This window comes from Melospiza melodia, chromosome 21, assembly GCF_035770615.1.
Source record: "Melospiza melodia melodia isolate bMelMel2 chromosome 21, bMelMel2.pri, whole genome shotgun sequence".
Lineage (NCBI taxonomy): Eukaryota > Metazoa > Chordata > Aves > Passeriformes > Passerellidae > Melospiza > Melospiza melodia.
The window spans coordinates 9231250-9248769 of record NC_086214.1 but is presented as its reverse complement, the minus strand read 5'-3'; the positions used below and the strand labels follow the sequence as shown (position 1 = coordinate 9248769).

At 53.5% G+C, this 17520-nt stretch overlaps 2 protein-coding genes across 3 annotated transcripts; both read left to right on the top strand.

Annotated features, from left to right (window-relative positions):
• On the top strand, positions 1 to 7666 carry LOC134427925 (argininosuccinate lyase). The gene is made up of 17 exons (XM_063174116.1): positions 1 to 39; positions 453 to 515; positions 1731 to 1925; positions 2497 to 2580; positions 2874 to 2930; positions 3166 to 3263; positions 3865 to 3942; positions 4141 to 4218; positions 4362 to 4414; positions 4731 to 4793; positions 4962 to 5076; positions 5704 to 5788; positions 5937 to 5996; positions 6245 to 6328; positions 6526 to 6606; positions 6947 to 7053; positions 7426 to 7666. Exons 2-17 carry the CDS (start codon positions 504 to 506, stop codon positions 7574 to 7576), a joined length of 1401 nt encoding a protein of 466 aa, XP_063030186.1. The 5' UTR covers positions 1 to 39; positions 453 to 503; the 3' UTR covers positions 7577 to 7666.
• A 1754-nt stretch (positions 7667 to 9420) lies between these two features.
• On the top strand, positions 9421 to 17239 carry LOC134427924 (argininosuccinate lyase-like). Of its 2 annotated transcripts, none has more exons than XM_063174112.1 (16): positions 9421 to 9875; positions 11544 to 11738; positions 11837 to 11920; positions 12214 to 12270; positions 12827 to 12924; positions 13558 to 13635; positions 13880 to 13957; positions 14342 to 14394; positions 14617 to 14679; positions 14842 to 14956; positions 15569 to 15653; positions 15802 to 15861; positions 15996 to 16079; positions 16313 to 16393; positions 16486 to 16592; positions 17019 to 17239. In XM_063174112.1, the coding sequence occupies exons 1-16, from the start codon at positions 9861 to 9863 to the stop codon at positions 17167 to 17169; spliced, it is 1404 nt and encodes a 467-aa protein (XP_063030182.1). In that variant the 5' UTR covers positions 9421 to 9860; the 3' UTR covers positions 17170 to 17239. The 2 variants fall into 2 exon arrangements, with proteins under 2 accessions (XP_063030182.1, XP_063030183.1); XM_063174113.1 differs by having other exon boundaries at positions 9422 to 9750.
• Positions 17240 to 17520: the final 281 nt, after the last annotated feature.

The window sequence follows — 17520 nt, the reverse complement described above, 5'->3', positions numbered from 1 at the left end:
CAGCGAGCCACAGAGCGGCCGGGGCTGCGTGCGGAGCAGGTGAGCGGTGCCCGGGGAACCGGGAGCGCACCGGGAGCGGGGCAGGGAGCCGTGCCCCGGGGAACCGGGAGCATACCGGGAGTGATGCTCAGAGAACCGGGAGCGCACTGGGAGCAGTGCCCGGGGAACCGGGAGCGCACCTGGAGCGGTGTCCGGGGAACCGGGAGCGGGGCAGGGAGCGATGCCCGGGGAATTGGGAGCGCACCGGGAACAGAGCGGGGAGTGATGCTCAGGGAACCGGGAGCACACCGGGAGTGATGCCCGGGGAACAGTGAGCGCACAGGGAGAGGTGTCCGAGGAACCGGGAGCGCCCCGGGAGTGATGCTCGGGGAACCGGGAGCGCACCGGGAGGGGTGTCCGGGGAACCGGGAGCGCACACGGCGGCAGCTGAGCATCTCCGCGCTGTCCCGCAGGTTGCACCAAGTGCCAGGATCGCTGCACAAACGAGCAAAACGTCGTCCGAAATGGCAGCCGAGGTGAGGGGGCTTTGCTCCGTTTGAAACGGGTGGGATCAGCATCCCTGGGAGGGTTCAGGAAAGGTGTCCCTGTGGGTTAGGGGTGGTCCTGGCAGTGTTGGACTGGCTGATCTTGGAGGTCTTTTCCAACCTTCATGATTCTCTGAGTGGTTTTCCCGGGTTTTCAACGGAGAAGGGCACAGCGAAGGTCTTTGCTGCAATAGCCCACAGTCCCAGCTCTGATCCCGGCAGTGAAGATGTTCCTGGACACCTCTTCCCACCCCAACCCTTCCCTCCAACAGCACCATTCACCCCCTGTCGCCTCTGCCCATCACGGCGTGTCCAGCGAGGAGCTGCCAAACTTTGGTTTTTTCCCCCATTTCCCTCCTGCGGACAAACTCAGAGCTGCAGCACTCCGAACCCTCATGCTGCCCCCCAGGCTCCCTCCTGCCCTTTTCTGCGCCCGTCCTTGGGGACAGGAGCCGCTGCTGCCGCTCCCTGCCCGCTGTCCATGGTAGCTCCGCCGCCCGCCCGGCGCCGCGCACCTGCCCAGCCCTTCTGGGGCTGCTTTGGGCTTTTCTCTTCCCTTTGCATCTCATTCGAACATTTGTAACGCCGAAAGGCACCCAGGCCTCCCTTTCTGCAAGCTGCTCCTTTGCGGGTTTTATCCTCATTTTCCATGGCAATGTCGTGGCTCTGGAGCTGCTTCAAACGGTGACTTCAGACACTCTGCAGTTACAGGGGTGGCTTAGGGCGTGTGGCTTGTGCTGGCCCACAGCTCCTTGCCAGCTGAATATTTCCCTCCAGTCTCCCTAAAAGAGTGGGATTTTTTTAGTATTTCAAGGATCAGAGAACAGTTTTCACTGTATCCTTGACTCCTTTACCTTTTTATTGGGTTTTTGGGGTTTTTTTTGGTCAGAGTCCATCAAAGGTTCAGAGATCAACAGCTGCCTTAAACGACAGTTCCATGCTGGTCTTGCACCCCACACCCTGATGTTTATTTTCAGAGAATCCTGCAGAATTCAAATATCTTGGAAGATCCCCAAACCATACCTGTAACCTCAAGGGATAAATTCTAGTGACAGTGACATGCTTCAAGTCCAGGGTTTTGCTGGTATAGACTGAATAAAACCATTCCTGAGATGTTCCTCAGTTTTACTCTGATTAGGATGACATGAAGATATTTTTAGGGGGGTCTATCCATAAATCTGTGTCTCTTCCCTTCATTTCTTGCAGGGGGACAAAATGATGGCAGGAAGGTTTGTGGGGAGCACAGATCCCATCATGGAGATGCTCAGCGCTTCCATTACTGTTGATCAGAGACTGTCTGAGGTGGACATCCAGGGCAGCATGGCTTATGCCAAAGCCTTGGAGAAGGCTGGAATCCTGTCCAAAACTGAGCTGGAGAAAATCCTGAGTGGCCTGGAAAAGGTATTTCTTTCCTTCACAACCTCTTGTGTGTGCTGGAATGAATCTTTCCTTACCTGACAGCATTTTGCTGTTTTAAAGAGTGCCTTTAAATGTCCTCGTGTTCTCTTCAGACTGAGCAGGCACTAGGAATCATTTCAGTGGGAAGTAAGAACATCCTTTTCCTGCTGGCATGTGGAATTTTGAGTCTGGCTGCTCAGCTTGGCAGGAGGCAATGCATAGCAGGTGTAGGGGGGAAGAGGAGGCAGCAGAGAAGTGATTTTATAAAATACCCATTGGTTTTTCTCACCCACTCTGGACAACAGTGAGTCTGTGCAAAATTCTACAGGGAAAACTTTGTGGATGATGATAAAGAAATCACTGATATTTAAGCTCAATTTTTCCTTGCAATGCTTAAATCCTCCATGGTTATCATGGATAGAGAGGTGAATCCCACCAACAGTGTGGAATATCAGGATGCAGTGAGCAGCCTGAATGCCAGAGTTTGCATGAGACCTCTGGGAATGCCAGGAGCTGGGATTTGCTGGGGACACTCACAGCCCCAGGGTAACTGTGATGATTGTGCTGTTTGCAGATCTCTGAGGAATGGTCCAAGGGAGTGTTTGCTGTGATCCAGACTGATGAGGACATCCACACTGCCAACGAGCGCAGGCTGAAGGTTTGGCTCCTCCAGCCTCTTCTTCCTCATCCTCTGCCTGACATTCAGGCCTTGTCCCTCTGGGAAATCCCTTTAGAGCTGCAGGCACTGAACCCCTGGGGCACAGCCAAGGGTCTCCAAGCCCCCTTTTGTGGCACTGTACAAGTACCCAAAGCTGCCCTTCCCCAGAGCACACCCCAGGGTTCCTCACAGGATCCTGGAGCTGAGTCCCTGGCAGGCAGGGGGATGTGCTCCTGTGCATTGTCCTGTTCAGAGCACAGAGATGCTGACAGAAACCCTGCTCTTGTCCTCAGGAGCTGATTGGAGACGTAGCTGGGAAGTTGCACACTGGCAGAAGCAGGAATGATCAGGTATGGACAGGATCTTTTTGTTTCTCCTTTGGTATTCCTCCTCTACCTCACTTCAGGAGTCCTCAGCCCAGAGTGACCTCTGGAAATCTTCCTGGAGAGCCAGAAATGCTAACATGACCACAGAAATACAACCAAATGACGAGAAGAAGACACACATTGCCATCACACAGGACAAGGAGGGGTTTGCCTTGCTGTCACTGCATTTGTGACATTCTCTGTGGCCAATCCCCCACAGGTTGTGACTGACCTGAAGCTGTTAATGAAGAATTCCCTCTCCATCATCTCCACGCACCTCCTGCAGCTCATTAAGACCCTGGTGGAACGTGCTGCCATGTGAGTCCTTTCCCTTAGTCCCTGTTTTCCATAACTTTGGCTTTTTTGGGGGCAGGAGACTCTTTGGTTTGTCCTTTGTCTGACCCCACTGGGCAGCAGCAGGGTGTCCTGTGCAGGGAGTTACAGCCAGGCACGTTGGGGTAGCCCAGGGGACACAGCAGCCCCATTTTCTCTAGAGTTCACCTCACAGAAAGTTTCCTCATCCCTCAGAGAAACTTTCCTTCATGCCTGGCAAAGGAGTTGAGGTGGGAGGTCCACACAAGATTCTGGAAGGTATCAAACCCATCTGAAGGAGTGGAAAAAAGGTTTCTGCAGGAGAAAAAGCTCAGCTGTGTTAGCTCCCTGTCTGGCTCTGCTCCTCACACTCCAGACCTGGGGTGGGCTGGGGAATCCTTGCCCAGAGGGGTTGCTGCTCCAGGCAACTTTCCAGGAGGCCCAGGGTGGATTAACCATTCTGGAATAGCTAAACACAGTGTGCTTGGTTTGAAGGAAGATGGAAGAGCTTCAGCAAACACAGGCTAAAGATGCTGTTTGTGACCTTGCCAGGAGCCCTGGTGTGTCCCTGTCCCTGCTGCTCACCTCTCTGTCCTTCCCCTCCCAGAGAAATCGATGTGATCCTGCCTGGCTACACCCACCTGCAGAAAGCTCAGCCCATCCGATGGAGCCAGTTCCTGCTCAGGTGAGCCCCTCCCACCCTGAGGGCTGCAGACAACCCAGAGGGAGCCCTGCAGGCTGGAACAGGAACTCCCTGTGTCCCCTGGCTCTGTCCAGGCTCCTCATGAGGGGGATCCCAGGCTCCAGGCATGGCAGGACAATGACTGGAAAGGACAGAGCCATTCCCTGCCTCACGTGCTCTCTCCCCCTTCTCCTTCCCCAGCCATGCTGTTGCTCTGACCCGTGATTCTGAGCGCCTGGGAGAGATAAAAAAGAGGATCAATGTCTTGCCTTTGGGAAGGTAATATCTACTGTTTGTGTGATCATTTGGCCTTGCTTTGCTCTGCAAAGAATTCAGGGGTGCCTTCCCTGCTTCCCAGAGCTCAGCTTTGGATGGATATGAAAGGAGAATTGCTTGATTTCTGGTTCTTTCTCCCCTTGCAGTGGAGCTCTGGCTGGAAACCCCCTGGAAATCGACAGAGAGCTGCTGCGCAGTGGTAAATGTTATCCTGGGCCCGAGGGGCATGGGAGTGCCTGTCACAGCTGGGAGGGAGGGAATGGCACCACAGTGCCCCATCCTGGAGCCAGAGCCTTTCATTTGCCAGGATTTTTGCTGCCGAGACAGGCAGTGCCAGGGAGGTGGGAGGAAGAGCAGCCCCTGCTGCACTCTGCCTGTCTGGGATCATAACAAAACCCCACTAAACATGTTTGTGTTGCTCAAGGGCTCACAGTCACCTCCTCTGGGGCAGCCTGGTGCATTCAGGCTCCTGCCAGGGCCAGTGTGAGCTCCTGTGTCCATCCCCTTCCTTGCAGAGCTGGACTTTGCTTCCATCAGCCTGAACAGCATGGATGCTGTCAGCGAGAGGGACTTTGTGGGTAAGCACAGCCAAAGCTCCCAGCACGGGGGGAGCAGCTCCTGACACCTCTCCTGTTCCCTTCCTTAACAAGGGACTGAAATCCATCATTAGGAAGTAAAGCCCCAATTAGAGTTCTCTGGGTTGTCCAAGCCCCTTTTCCCCTCCTGATCTCCTGCCTTCCCTGCAGTGGAATTCCTCTCTGCTGCCACCCTGCTGATGATCCACCTCAGCAAGATGGCTGAGGATCTCATCATCTACAGCACCAGCGAGTTTGGCTTCCTGACCCTCTCTGATACCTACTGGTAGGTTTTTGGTCTCTGGTGAGGGATTCTCCTGAGCTGCCCACGCTGGGTGAGGCAGTGCTTGGGCTCTGTCTGTGCACGAGGCTGACCCAGAACCAAGAGTCTGGCACAAAGGCAGCCTCAGGGTGAATATTTCTCAGCAATGGGCACTTATTTTTGATTCTGGTAACTTAACCAATTTTACATTCACCAGCAACTCCTGTCCAGGACCTGCTGGCAGAGAGAACTTCCTCCCGTACTGGGAATGCTCCCAGAGCCCTTCCTTGAGTGGCTGGGTTTGCAGTCCCAACAGACTCCTTGTCTGCAGGGTGGCACAGCCACAGCCCTCCCTCCCTGAGATCACTTAGCCTGGCCTGCTGACACCACCTTTGCAGTGGCTTGGAGGGGCAGCCTCCTTCTCCTTTCTCTGTGAGAGGTGGGACAGTGTGGGAGCTGCAGACAAGGTGCAAACCCAAAGGCTTTGCTGTGGGAAACAAGAGAAACTCGGCACCCTCAGTTCACTGACTTCCTACACCCTAAACAGGAGTACTAGCAAAGGAGCTTTAGAGGTTCCTTTCAGAGGGCAGGAACAGGGATTTCAGCCTGAGGGTTTTGCTCACCAGTGCACTCCCCACACCTTCCCTGCAGCTCTGGCAGCAGCCTGATGCCTCAGAAGAAGAACCCCGACAGTCTGGAGCTGATCCGCAGCAAAGCCGGGCGAGTGTTCGGCCGGGTGAGCCCCAAAGAGGAGGAGGAGGGAGAGGAAACTGCTCCTGTTGGGGCTGGACAATCTCCTTTTTCTTGTCTTTGTAAAGAGCTGTGGGTTCTGGGGCTGTGCTTTGCTCTGTGCTCACTCCCTGCCTCTCCTGTTCCCTCTGCAGTTGGCTGCAATTCTGATGGTCCTCAAAGGACTCCCGAGCACCTACAACAAGGACCTGCAGGTAGAGGCCTTGCTCCTCTCCACAGGATCTCTCCAAGCACATGCAGTGATCCCCTGCCCTTGAGCTGTGCCAGCACTCCATTTCTGTGTGCTGGGGAAGGGGCTGAGGGAGGGGATGCTGCAGGTGACCCCCTGAGTGCCATGGCAGGAGCCTCTGGGATCACATCCCTACTCTGCTGCCTGGGCTGCTCAGCCTGTTGTGCTGCTCCAGGCTGGCTCAGAGCCATTTCCATCCCTGTTCCACCACAGGAGGACAAGGAGGCTGTCTTTGATGTCATAGACACCCTGAATGCTGTGCTCCAGGTTGCCACTGGAGTGATTTCTACCCTCCAGGTAAAGCTTCATCTTTCGAGTATTGAACATGGAGCACATTCTGTGAGTAACACAGGGGACAGGGCTCCAGACTGGTCCTAAAGTGAAAATTCTTCAGTGCCTCACCCACACTGCTCATTTTGGTCCCTCTCAGAGCTCATGTGCCCCAGGATGAGCTGATGATAGATAACATCTCCCTCTGCCCCTCCTTTCTGCAGATCAACAAGGAGAACATGGAGAAGGCACTGAGCCCTGAGATCCTCTCATCTGACCTGGCTCTCTACTTGGTTCACAAAGGAGTAAGTGCCAGAGGGAGAGCTGGAGCTGGGAGTTCTGTGGATGCAGAACTGCTCAGTGAGGAGCTGGGATGAGCAGTCAACAACCATGAGAGCTGAAAACACATCCTTCACATGCATCTCAAGCAGTGCTACCTGGGGGACTTCACAGTAATTTACATCCAAATTACTTGATCATAACTTATTCCTAAATCCTCCCCTCTTCCACCCCAGCACTGCCAGATTCAGCTTGCATTGCCCTAAGGGAAAACAGGCCAGCTGAGAAAGTAGCACATCCATTTTCCTCATGGAAAAGCAGCCCAGCTGCCTGGGCACTGAGTGCCACCTCTGCTTGCCCCTGCAGATGCCCTTCAGACAAGCCCACATTGCTGCTGGCAAGGCCGTCCACCTCGCCGAGACCAAGGGCCTCACCATCAACAATCTCAGCCTGGAGGACCTGAAGAGCATCAGGTTTGTGTCTCTGTTATTTCACTTCCCTGGGCTCAGCCTCCCTGATCAGCCTTACCCAAAGTGCCTGGGCTGGGCAGCACCTCAACATCCTCCTGTCCTGAATAACCCAGGCTGAAACACTGGAGGGGGACAACTCCAGCAGGGTGGCATGGGCATGGGCATGGGCTCTTGGGAGGGCTGGGAGACACCTCTGCCCTGAGCAGGAAGCCCACAGAGGGGTTTGGCTCTGGAGTTCCTCGGTGAGCTGGTATCAGCCAGCAGAAGCTCAGGAGGGTTTCCCCTGGGGAAAAGGCTCCGTGCTCACTCCCTCAGCCTCTGCACAGGCTCTGGGCACGGGGAGCAGCCCCCTGAGAGCCCCCGCTGTGCCCCCAGCCCCCTGTTTGGCAGCGACGTGGCGCAGGTGTTCAGCGTGCTGAGCAGCGTGGAGCAGTACACGGCCGCGGGCGGCACCGCCAAGAGCAGCGTCTCCGCCCAGATCGAGCAGCTGCGGGAGCTGCTCAAGAGGCTCAAGGAGCAGGCTTAGAGTGTGGGGAGAGATCCCGTGCCTGCAGCAGAGTGCCCGTGCCACTGGTCTGGAGTTAATAAACACTGGGGTGTCTGTAGTTCACTGAAATCCTGCTCTCGTGTCTTGGTTTCTCGGGGTAAGGATGGGCTGGGCTCAGCCCGGGTTTGGAAGGGTGTGGTCTCTCCTCCCTTCCTGCAGGGGAGGCTGGCCGATGGGGATTGTCCCTTTCTGCTCAGCAAAATTCCTTTCCCAGCCCAGCCTTGCAAAGCTGGAGTTTTGCTCAGCCCCTTGTCCCCATGCTGAGGCAGCAGAGCGTTGTTGACTCAGAGCTGCAGGTCTGGAACACACAGGGAACAGAAATAACAAAGGTGTTGCCTCACCAAGTTTGGGGCAGGGGCTGCAGCACAGGCAGGACAAACTGTCAGCAGCTAAATCTGAGCCAAAGTACCCCAGGAGACACAGAGTGCTTGCACCTTTGAAGCATTTGTGCTTTTAACACATGGAAGAAGGATCAGGAACAGCAAAATTCCCTTTTACCAACTTCTCACCACTCTCAATCTCTCCTTATTCTGGCCTTAAAACAAATCCATTCACTTGGCATTTAAACAGCACATTTCAATTACTTTTCCACAAACCTCCTTTGTGTTTGCTCCCTTCCTGCTGTGTTCCTGTCTTGGCCCATGTCTCACTCTCCACACTGGTCACCTGGCCAGGAAATCACTTTTGCACTCTCAGCTGCCAGGCTAAAGGAACAAGAAAGACACAGGTAACCAACACTCACCTGCAGTCAGAAGAACAGAGATTTCCCCCTCACAGTTCTTTTTCCTCTTAGAAACTTTCTTGATCCATGCCACTCCCCTTATTTTTTCTGTTTGTATCTTCTGGTTCCTTCTCTTTAGATCCTCAGCTGGACAGATTTTTTCTTGCTCCCAGCAGCAAGAGTCTGGCATTGTCTCTCATGAAAGGAAAGGGGAAGCAGCAGACTACCACATTTAAGTTTCTTACCTAATTAAGTAGTTTACAGTTACTGGTACTCCCCACCCATGCACCCTTTTCTTAAAATTGTGAAATATTTCAGATTGGAGGGGCCTGTGGAGCTCCACAGACATTACAGAGTGCAGTCCATGGTGTCTTCAGACTTTCACCATCACCCTCCTCTGACTCATTGGGATTTGGGTTTTGGTTTCAACCCCCTGCTCATTACAGGCCACAGGAAGGTGCTTGAGCCAGGAATTCACTCAGGCTGATTATCAGCTGGGTAGTTCTAGATGTAAATCTCATGCTCACCATCCTTCCAAACCCTCAGCAACCTCCCGTCAAAGCTGGAGTGGGGACATCCATAAAGGATGAACATGAAAAAAAAGATAAATTAAAAGTGAGGGACTCCAGAAGAAGAAGGAACCTGGCAACAAAATGGTTCAGAGTTTTTCTCAGTGCAGACAGTGTGATGGTGTGTGCATCCTCAAGCCTGCAAGTCTGAAAAAGAAATAATTAATGGGTGGAAATGTTTGAGAAGCAGTGAATTAATTGGTGGCTACACAGAGAGTCTGTGCCTTGCTCCGGATGGATACTGAGGGCACTACACGGGAAATGCAGCTGGGAAAGGACCTTGTGGGGCCGCCAGAGGCAGCTGGGTGTCGCCGGCAGTGTCCCTCTGCTCCAGACAAGGACCCGAGGACCTGGATTAGGCTTCTTCCCAGCTGAATTACGGCACAGGGGTTGGTTAAAGGCCAGCAAACCCCGAGAGGGGACAGGAGTGTGCTGTGAGGCACAGGGACAAACCGTGCCCCTGCACAGCAGGACCGGGAGCGGGGCTGGCCCGGGGACTCCCCGCCCCGGCGGGCGGGACCAGCCGGGAGCGCCGGGAGCGGAGCTGGGACCGGGGCCGGGGCCGGGACCAGGACTGCAGCTGGGACCGGGGCTGGGATCGGGAACAGGAATCCAGCTGGGATCGGGAACAGGAATCCAGCTGGGATCGGCACCGAGAATGGAGCTGGGATAGGGATTGGAGCTGAAATCAAGATCGGGGCAGAGCTGGGAGCGGAACGGGAGCTGGGACTGGGACCGGAGCTGGGATCCTGACTGTGACCAGGATCGGGACCGGAGCTGGGACTGGGATCGTGACTGTGAGCAAGACCGGGATCGGGACCGGAGCTGGGACGGGGACCGGGATTGGAGCTGGGATCAGAACCGTGAGTGGATCTGGTATCGAAGTCGTGACTGCGACCAGGACCGGGACCGTGCCCGTGCCCGGAGCCGCCCCGCAGTGTCCCCGGCCCGCAGTGTCCCCGGCCCGGCCGCGATGGCAGCAGCCGAGGTGAGCGAACTTTGCTTGCCGGGGGTGTCGGGGGTGCTCAGCCGAGCGGAGCCGTCCCGGGGCCGCCGCGTTCTTGCCTCTGTCTCCTGGCAAAGGCCGATCCTTGTGCCTGGGGCTCAGGCACTTCCCAGCAGCCTGTGTAAACAAGCGCTGCTCGGCACAAAAGCTGCGTTTTCAGTTTCCTTCCCTGCCCAGACGTGACCCGGCATCCTGGCGAGTTCTCTTTCTGCTCTCCACATCGATGCTCCACGTTCCAGGCAGTGTTTGTCATTGCCAGGCTGCACAGCCACTGCTCCAAAGAGTCCTGGAGATGCCCAAAATGAACCTTTCAGCTTTGATTTCTGGATTGTAAATGTGTGCATTGCAATGTTTCTGCTGACACCCTTCCTGCTTGGATAGGAAGCTTTAAATACCTGGATACTCCTGATCCCCAGTCAAGCTGAGCCTCTGGAATGGCCTCTAATTTAGCATTCACTTTGCTCCTGGGTGCACCAATGAGTGTTGAAGAGCTCTAACACTTCTTTTTCAATTCTGATTCCCCTCTCTGCCTTCCCTCAGCTTTCTAACAAAGCTGCATTTTACACATGGCTACACCTCACCTCTGCAGGCTCTCTCCTGTTGTCCTTTCAGGCACAGGGACATGGAAACAGTCACCAGGGAAAACTTTAAGGTTACTCAACAGTCCCTTGCTGGTAAAGCCCTGGCACTGATCAGCTTCCAGCTCCTTGCTGTCTGTGGTAGTTATAGTGACCAGCATGAGAAAAAACTTGCAAGTGGTGTTTAAAAAAATCAAGTAGATTAGTAATTATCCACTCTGCAATGCTGCTGTATTTAGTCCCTTCCTTCAGGTGTCCTCGAATTCCTTTTTGTGCCTGGTAGCACTGGAAAGTTGCTTTTGAAATCTTGGATAAATTGTCTCTGCCCAAGTAAAATTCTTACCCACTTCAGTGCAAGCCTGGCAGAATGAAAACTGCTTGGGTTGTCTTTCCTGGGCATGAAAAAATCTTCAGAGCTGACACAGCTCAGGTGAGGCCAGGCAGGCTCTGAATCACTGCTGGAGAAGCTCCCACACAACACACACCCCACACACCCTGCTGTGGCACAGCTGGCACCCTGCACAGCCTTTGGGCACTGGCTGGAGTGGGTGACACATTCCAGGGGCTGAGGTCACCACAGGAATCCTGGCTTGGATAGGAAAACTCCACTTTTGTTTCTGTGAAAAAAGAGCCCACAGCTCTTTGTCAATCAAAGAAGAATCTGTTAGTTAAACAGCACCAAAAGGATTTAAAGGATATTAATTTCCCTTTAATCCTACTGACTGCTTAATTTTCCCCTCCCTTTACAAGGCCTCAAAACAGAAATCTGTGCTGGTCTTGCATCTTTCCCTGATACCAATTTCAAGGACTCCCAGCAGAGTAAAATATCTTGGAGGGTTCCTGGGCCAGACCTCGGAGCTCAGGGGTAGATAACATTGACAAGGATGTGTTCTCCAGCTCTTCAACCACTTCCAGAGGTCCTGAAGTCCAGAGGACTTTCTGGTCAGTGCTGTCACACTGAAGGAGCTGAGCAGGGGCTCTGTATCAGATAAATGGAACACAGGATGTTATTTACTGCACAGGATTTATCTGGAGTCATTAGGCCTCTTTAATTGGCTATTTTCTCTCTCAGGGGAATAAACTTTGGGGTGGAAGATTCAGTGGAAGCACAGATCCCATCATGGAGATGCTCAATGCTTCCATCAGCTATGACCAGAGGCTGGCTGAGGTGGACATCCAGGGCAGCATGGCTTATGCCAAAGCCTTGGAGAAGTCTGGGATCCTGTCCAATGCTGAGCTGGAGAAGATCCTGGGTGGCCTGGAAAAGGTATTTGTTTCTTTCAAAAACTGTCAGGTGAATGAATGAGAGCAGCCTCCCTGGATTGAATAACTCCTGTGGCTGACTGGTGTTTGTGCTGTTTGCAGATCTCTGAGGAATGGTCCAAGGGAGTGTTTGCTGTGATCCAGACTGATGAGGACATCCACACTGCCAACGAGCGCAGGCTGAAGGTTTGGCTCCTCCAGCCTCTTCTTCCTCATCCTCTGCCTGACATTCAGGCCTTGTCCCTCTGGGAAATCCCTTTAGAGCTGCAGGCACTGAACCCCTGGGGCACAGCCAAGGGTCTCCAAGCCCCCTTTTGTGGCACTGTACAAGTACCCAAAGCTGCCCTTCCCCAGAGCACACCCCAGGGTTCCTCACAGGATCCTGGAGCTGAGTCCCTGGCAGGCAGGGGGATGTGCTCCTGTGCATTGTCCTGTTCAGAGCACAGAGATGCTGACAGAAACCCTGCTCTTGTCCTCAGGAGCTGATTGGAGACGTAGCTGGGAAGTTGCACACTGGCAGAAGCAGGAATGATCAGGTATGGACAGAATCTTTTTGTTTCTCCTTTGGTATTCCTCCTCCTCAGTTCTTTAATTGAATGTTTTTATGCCATCTCTCTCATCCCTGACACACTCCAGCCTGTATTCCCTTTAAATTAATGATGGCTTTAAACTAATGATGCTGCAGTGACTCATCCACCCAGGGGAATGGGATCTGCAGGGCTGCATCTTGCTGGTAAAAGGCCACAAAATTCCCCTGGAATCTCTGAAAACCTCCAGGAGCCCTGACTCTGCTGGCTGGGTGTGCACATCTTTCAGGATCACAATGATCAGCTTGTGTTCGTTGGGAATTTTCTGCTTCAAATGTGACAATATCTGACTAGTCCACTGAAAGTCACAGATTTTGGTTCTGTCCGTGGAAAGCAACAGCAGCTTTCACAAATCAGTGACCAGGGATGCATCCCACAGGAAGATTTCCCTTCCCCTCACACAGAACCAGGAGGGGATAATGGTGCCAGGGGGCTCTGCTGAGCAATATTTGGTCACTAAATCTGTCCTGTTGTGCTTGGCCTGGCTGTGACCAATCCCCCACAGGTTGTGACTGACCTGAAGCTGTTCATGAAGAATTCCCTCTCCATCATCTCCACGCACCTCCTGAGGCTCACTGAGACCCTGGTGGAACGTGCTGCCATGTGAGTCCTTTTCCTCAGCCCCTGTTTTCCATAACTTTGGCCTTTTGGGGGCAGGACAGTCCTAGGCTTGTGTGACTGTGCAGCTGCAGGGTGTCCTGTGCAGGGAGTTCCAGACCTGTCCCTGCCCTCCCTGCTGCTCACCTCTCTGTCCTTCCCTGTGGAGCGTCTGGTTCTAGCATGGCTTAAAGAAAGAGGCCATAAAGGTATACAGCAGAGGGAAAAGTAAAAGGTAGTTGTAAAGCAGTTCCCAAGCTTGATTTTATAAACAATTAGGCTCTCTCAAGCATCACTTTATAAACAATAAGGTTCTCAGACAGTCTTCCCATAACAAGCAAGAACTCTGTCCCTGGGCTCTCTGGGAAAAGATAGCTCTCTGGGAACAGATATGGAAGTTTTGGGAACCTTTCATATCACAGTGGGAACGCTAGTTCTGTTATTAATAAACAATCATAGGTATTGTAAAACAAAAGGAGTGGTTAGAGTTTTCTCTGTTAGCCTATCGTGAGCTTGGATTTTGCAATATGCACGAAGTTAATTACCACTGTTATATAAAGTGGCTGATGGATCAATAAATTGGAGTTCGATGCATCAATCGATGGTCGTCTCCCTTCACTCCAATACTTCCCCTCCCAGGGAAATCGATGTGATCCTGCCTGGCTACACCCACCTGCAGAAAGCTCAGCCCATCCGATGGAGCCAGTTCCTGCTCAGGTGAGCCCCTCCCACCCTCCCCAGCCTCGGGGCCCTGCTCTGCTGAGGGGACACCCAGGGGTAGTGACAGACCAGAGGGCGCCCTGCAAACTGGAACAGGAACTCCCTGTGTGGCTCTGACCAGCTGGGAATCCAAACATGCATTGGACAACTCCCTGTTCTCCATCCTTTGGCCATTCTCACTTCCTGCACTTTCCATTTTCCAGCTTCATCTCTCTGTTTCATCTCTCTTGTCCTTCCCCAGCCATGCTGTTGCTCTGACCCGTGATTCTGAGCGCCTGGGAGAGGTGAAGGGGAGGATCAATGTCTTGCCTTTAGGGAGGTAAAGTTTATTTTTTATTGTGATCCTCAGCCATCACTTTGCTCTGAGATAAAGACAAGAGGGAGATCTGTCCATCCCCTGAGCCATTGGGGATTCCATAGACACTGCAGCCCAGTTTGCCTCTGCAAAGACTCTCAACATAGAAATATTTTTCTATTTCTTGAAAATCAAGGATTACAAGGCTTTCCTTAAGCAAATCTTCCTGTTTGGGAGAGAAAATCTCGTTTAGTCCAGAGTTCAGGGTTTGATGAGCCTCAGACCACACTGTGAAATCCAAGTGAACTGGGGGAGAGAAATCTTCAGAGGTGTCATCACTAGAGCTCAGTTTGGTCAGATATCAGTTTGGATATCATGGGTGACTTCTGGTTCTTTCTCTGCTGGCAGTGGAGCTCTGGCTGGAAATGCCCTGGGAATCGACAGAGAGCTGCTGTGCAGTGGTAAATGTTATCCTTTTAATAAAAAATAATAATAAATGACTACTCATAATAGCTGGGATTTTGGGAAGCTTCACCACATTGTCCTAATATTATTTTGGATGTGTTGCAGCACTTGAACAAGGGGGTGGAGGGTAATGAATAGATAAAAAGTCACCTCCTCTGGTGCATTCAGGCTCCTGTCAGGGCCAGTGTGAGCTCCTGTGTCCATCCCCTTCCTTGCAGAGCTGGACTTTGCTTCCATCAGCCTGAACAGCATGGATGCTGTCAGCGAGAGGGACTTTGTGGGTAAGCACAGCCAAAGCTTCCAGCACGGGGGGAGCAGCTCCTGACACCTCTCCTGTTCCCTTCCTTAATAAAGGACTGAAATGTAGGAAGTAAAGCCCCAGTCAGGGCTCCCTGGCTTGTCCAAGCACCTTTTCCCCTCCTGATCTCCTGCCTTCCCTGCAGTGGAATTCCTCTCTGCTGCCACCCTGCTGATGATCCACCTCAGCAAGATGGCTGAGGATCTCATCATCTACAGCACCAGCGAGTTTGGCTTCCTGACCCTCTCTGATGCCTACAGGTGGGTCCCAGCTCTGGGCAGGGAGCTCCTCCCTCAGCCTCTCCTCCTGAGCTGCCCCCGCTGGGTGAGGCAGTGCCTGGGCTCTGTCTGTGCACGAGGCTGACCCAGCACCAAGAGCCTCAGGGAGAATATTCCTCAGCAATGGGCTCTTATTTCTGATTCCCTTAACTCAGCCAAGTCTCTGTTCAGCCCAACTCCTGCCCAGGACCTGCTGGCAGAGAGAACTTCCTCCCGTACTAGGAATGCTGCCAGAGCCCTTTCTTGTGTGGTTGGGTTTGCAGTCCCAACAGACTCCTTGTCTGCAGGCTGGCACAGCCACAGCCCCCCCTCCATGAAGTCACACTGACACTTAGTCTGACCTGCTGATACGACCCTGTAGGGGGAGCCTCCTTTTAAGTTTCTCTTAAAAGGAGAAGTGGGAGGTGGGACTGTGTGGGAGCTCCAAACAAGGTGCAAAACCAAAGAGAACTCAGTCAGTTCACTGATTTCCTACACCCTAAACACGGATACAGAGAAGAGGGTCCTACACATTGCTTCTGTAGGGCTGGGCCAGTGATGATGAGTGTGTATGGATGAGGGTTTTGCTCACCAGTGCACTCCTGTCCCTCCCAGCACTGGCAGCAGCCTGATGCCTCAGAAGAAGAACCCCGACAGTCTGGAGCTGATCCGCAGCAAAGCCGGGCGAGTGTTCGGCCGGGTGAGCCCCAAAGAGGAGGAGGAGGGAGAGGAAACTGCTCCTGTTGGGGCTGGACAATCTCCTTTTTCTTGTCTTTGTAAAGAGCTGTGGGTTCTGGGGCTGTGCTTTGCTCTGTGCTCACTCCCTGCCTCTCCTGTTCCCTCTGCAGTTGGCTGCAATTCTGATGGTCCTCAAAGGACTCCCGAGCACCTACAACAAGGACCTGCAGGTAGAGCCCTTGCTCCTCTCCACAGAATCTCTCCTGCTGGCTGGAGGAGCCAGTAGAGCTGGGCTGCTCAGCCTGGGGGGTTTTGGGCTGCACCAGGCTGGCTCAGAGCCATTTCCATCCCTGTTCCACCACAGGAGGACAAGGAGGCTGTCTTTGATGTCGTAGACACCCTGAATGCTGTGCTCCAGGTTGCCACTGGAGTGATTTCCACCCTCAAGGTAAGGATTCTTCTCATCCTCTCACTATTCACATTATCATGGTTCATATTCTGTGAGTAGCACAGCTCCAGATTGTTCCTCGTCAGTGCCTCACCCACACTGCTCATTTTGGTCCCTCTGCCAGCTGCTCAGAGCATTCTTTCAGAGCTCCAGATGAATTCCCCTCACCCTGCCACTAACATGCCCCAAGGAGGGGCTGATGGTAACGTGTCCCTGGGATCCTCCTCCTGCAGATCAACAAGGAGAGCATGGAGAGGGCGCTGAGCCCGGAGATGTTGGCTACTGACCTGGCTCTGTACCTGGTTCAGAAGGGAGTAAGTGCCAGAGGGAGAGCTGGAGCTGGGATCTCTGTGGATGCAGAGGAACTGAGCTGAGTCCCCTCTGCTCTGTCTCCTTCGCCCTGCAGATGCCCTTCAGACAAGCCCACGTGGCCTCTGGCAAGGCCGTGCAGCTGGCCGAGACCAAAGGCATCACCATCAACAAACTCAGCCTGGAGGAGCTGCAGAACATCAGGTTTGTCCCTCTGTTATTTCACTTCCCTGGGCTCAGCCTCCCTGGTCTGCCTTCCCCAAAGTGCCTGGGCCGAGCAGCACCTCAACATTCTGAGGTGACAAAATATCCCTGAATATCCCAGCTGAGGTGTCCTGAATATCCCAACTGCTCCTGCTGGGGCTGAAACACTGGAGGGGGACAACTCCAGCAGGGTGGGATGGGCATGGGCATGGGTAGGAGCTCTTGGGAGGGCTGGGAGACTCCTCTGCCCTGAGCAGGAAGCCCACAGAGGGGTTTGGCTCTGGAGTTCCTCGGTGAGCTGGTATCAGCCAGCAGAAGCTCAGGAGCGTTTCCCCTGGGGAAAAGGCTCCGTGCTCACTCCCTCAGCCTCTGCACAGGCTCTGGGCACGGGGAGCAGCCCCCTGAGAGCCCCCGCTGTGCCCCCAGCCCCCTGTTTGGCAGCGACGTGGCGCAGGTGTTCAGCGTGCTGAGCAGCGTGGAGCAGTACACGGCCGCGGGCGGCACCGCCAAGAGCAGCGTCTCCGCCCAGATCGAGCAGCTGCGGGAGCTGCTCAAGAGGCTCAAGGAGCAGGCTTAGAGTGTGGGGAGAGATCCCGTGCCACTGGTCTGGAGTTAATAAACACTGAAGTGTCTATAATTCACTGAGATTCTGCTCTTGTGTCTTGCTCCTTCAAGAGTTCACCCTCCCTCTTCTCCCCATGAAGCCACCAGCGCTCCTTTTGCCATTTCCAATAACTTATAACCCCCGCACTTCTATTCATATTCAGAGTCACTTTTTGAAGTAAGCAAGCAGGCATTAAAGAAATAACCAAGAGTAAGCAAGCAACAATAATAAACATAAGCTGCGCTTAAGGGGAGGTTTAGGTTGGACATCAGGAGGAATCCTTCCCAGAAAGGGTCACCAAACATCAGAACGGGTTGTGCAGGG

What these genes read in the sequence shown, in the direction of transcription:
- LOC134427924 (XM_063174112.1), top strand. An exon ending in GCAGAAGCAGGAATGATCAG is followed by an intron (nt 12,271 to 12,826) that starts GTATGGACAGAA and finishes AATCCCCCACAG; the next exon opens with GTTGTGACTGACCTGAAGCT. An exon ending in GAGTGATTTCCACCCTCAAG is followed by an intron (nt 16,080 to 16,312) that starts GTAAGGATTCTT and finishes CTCCTCCTGCAG; the next exon opens with ATCAACAAGGAGAGCATGGA.
- LOC134427925 (XM_063174116.1), top strand. An exon ending in CCAACGAGCGCAGGCTGAAG is followed by an intron (nt 2,581 to 2,873) that starts GTTTGGCTCCTC and finishes TCTTGTCCTCAG; the next exon opens with GAGCTGATTGGAGACGTAGC. An exon ending in GAGGACCTGAAGAGCATCAG is followed by an intron (nt 7,054 to 7,425) that starts GTTTGTGTCTCT and finishes CTGTGCCCCCAG; the next exon opens with CCCCCTGTTTGGCAGCGACG.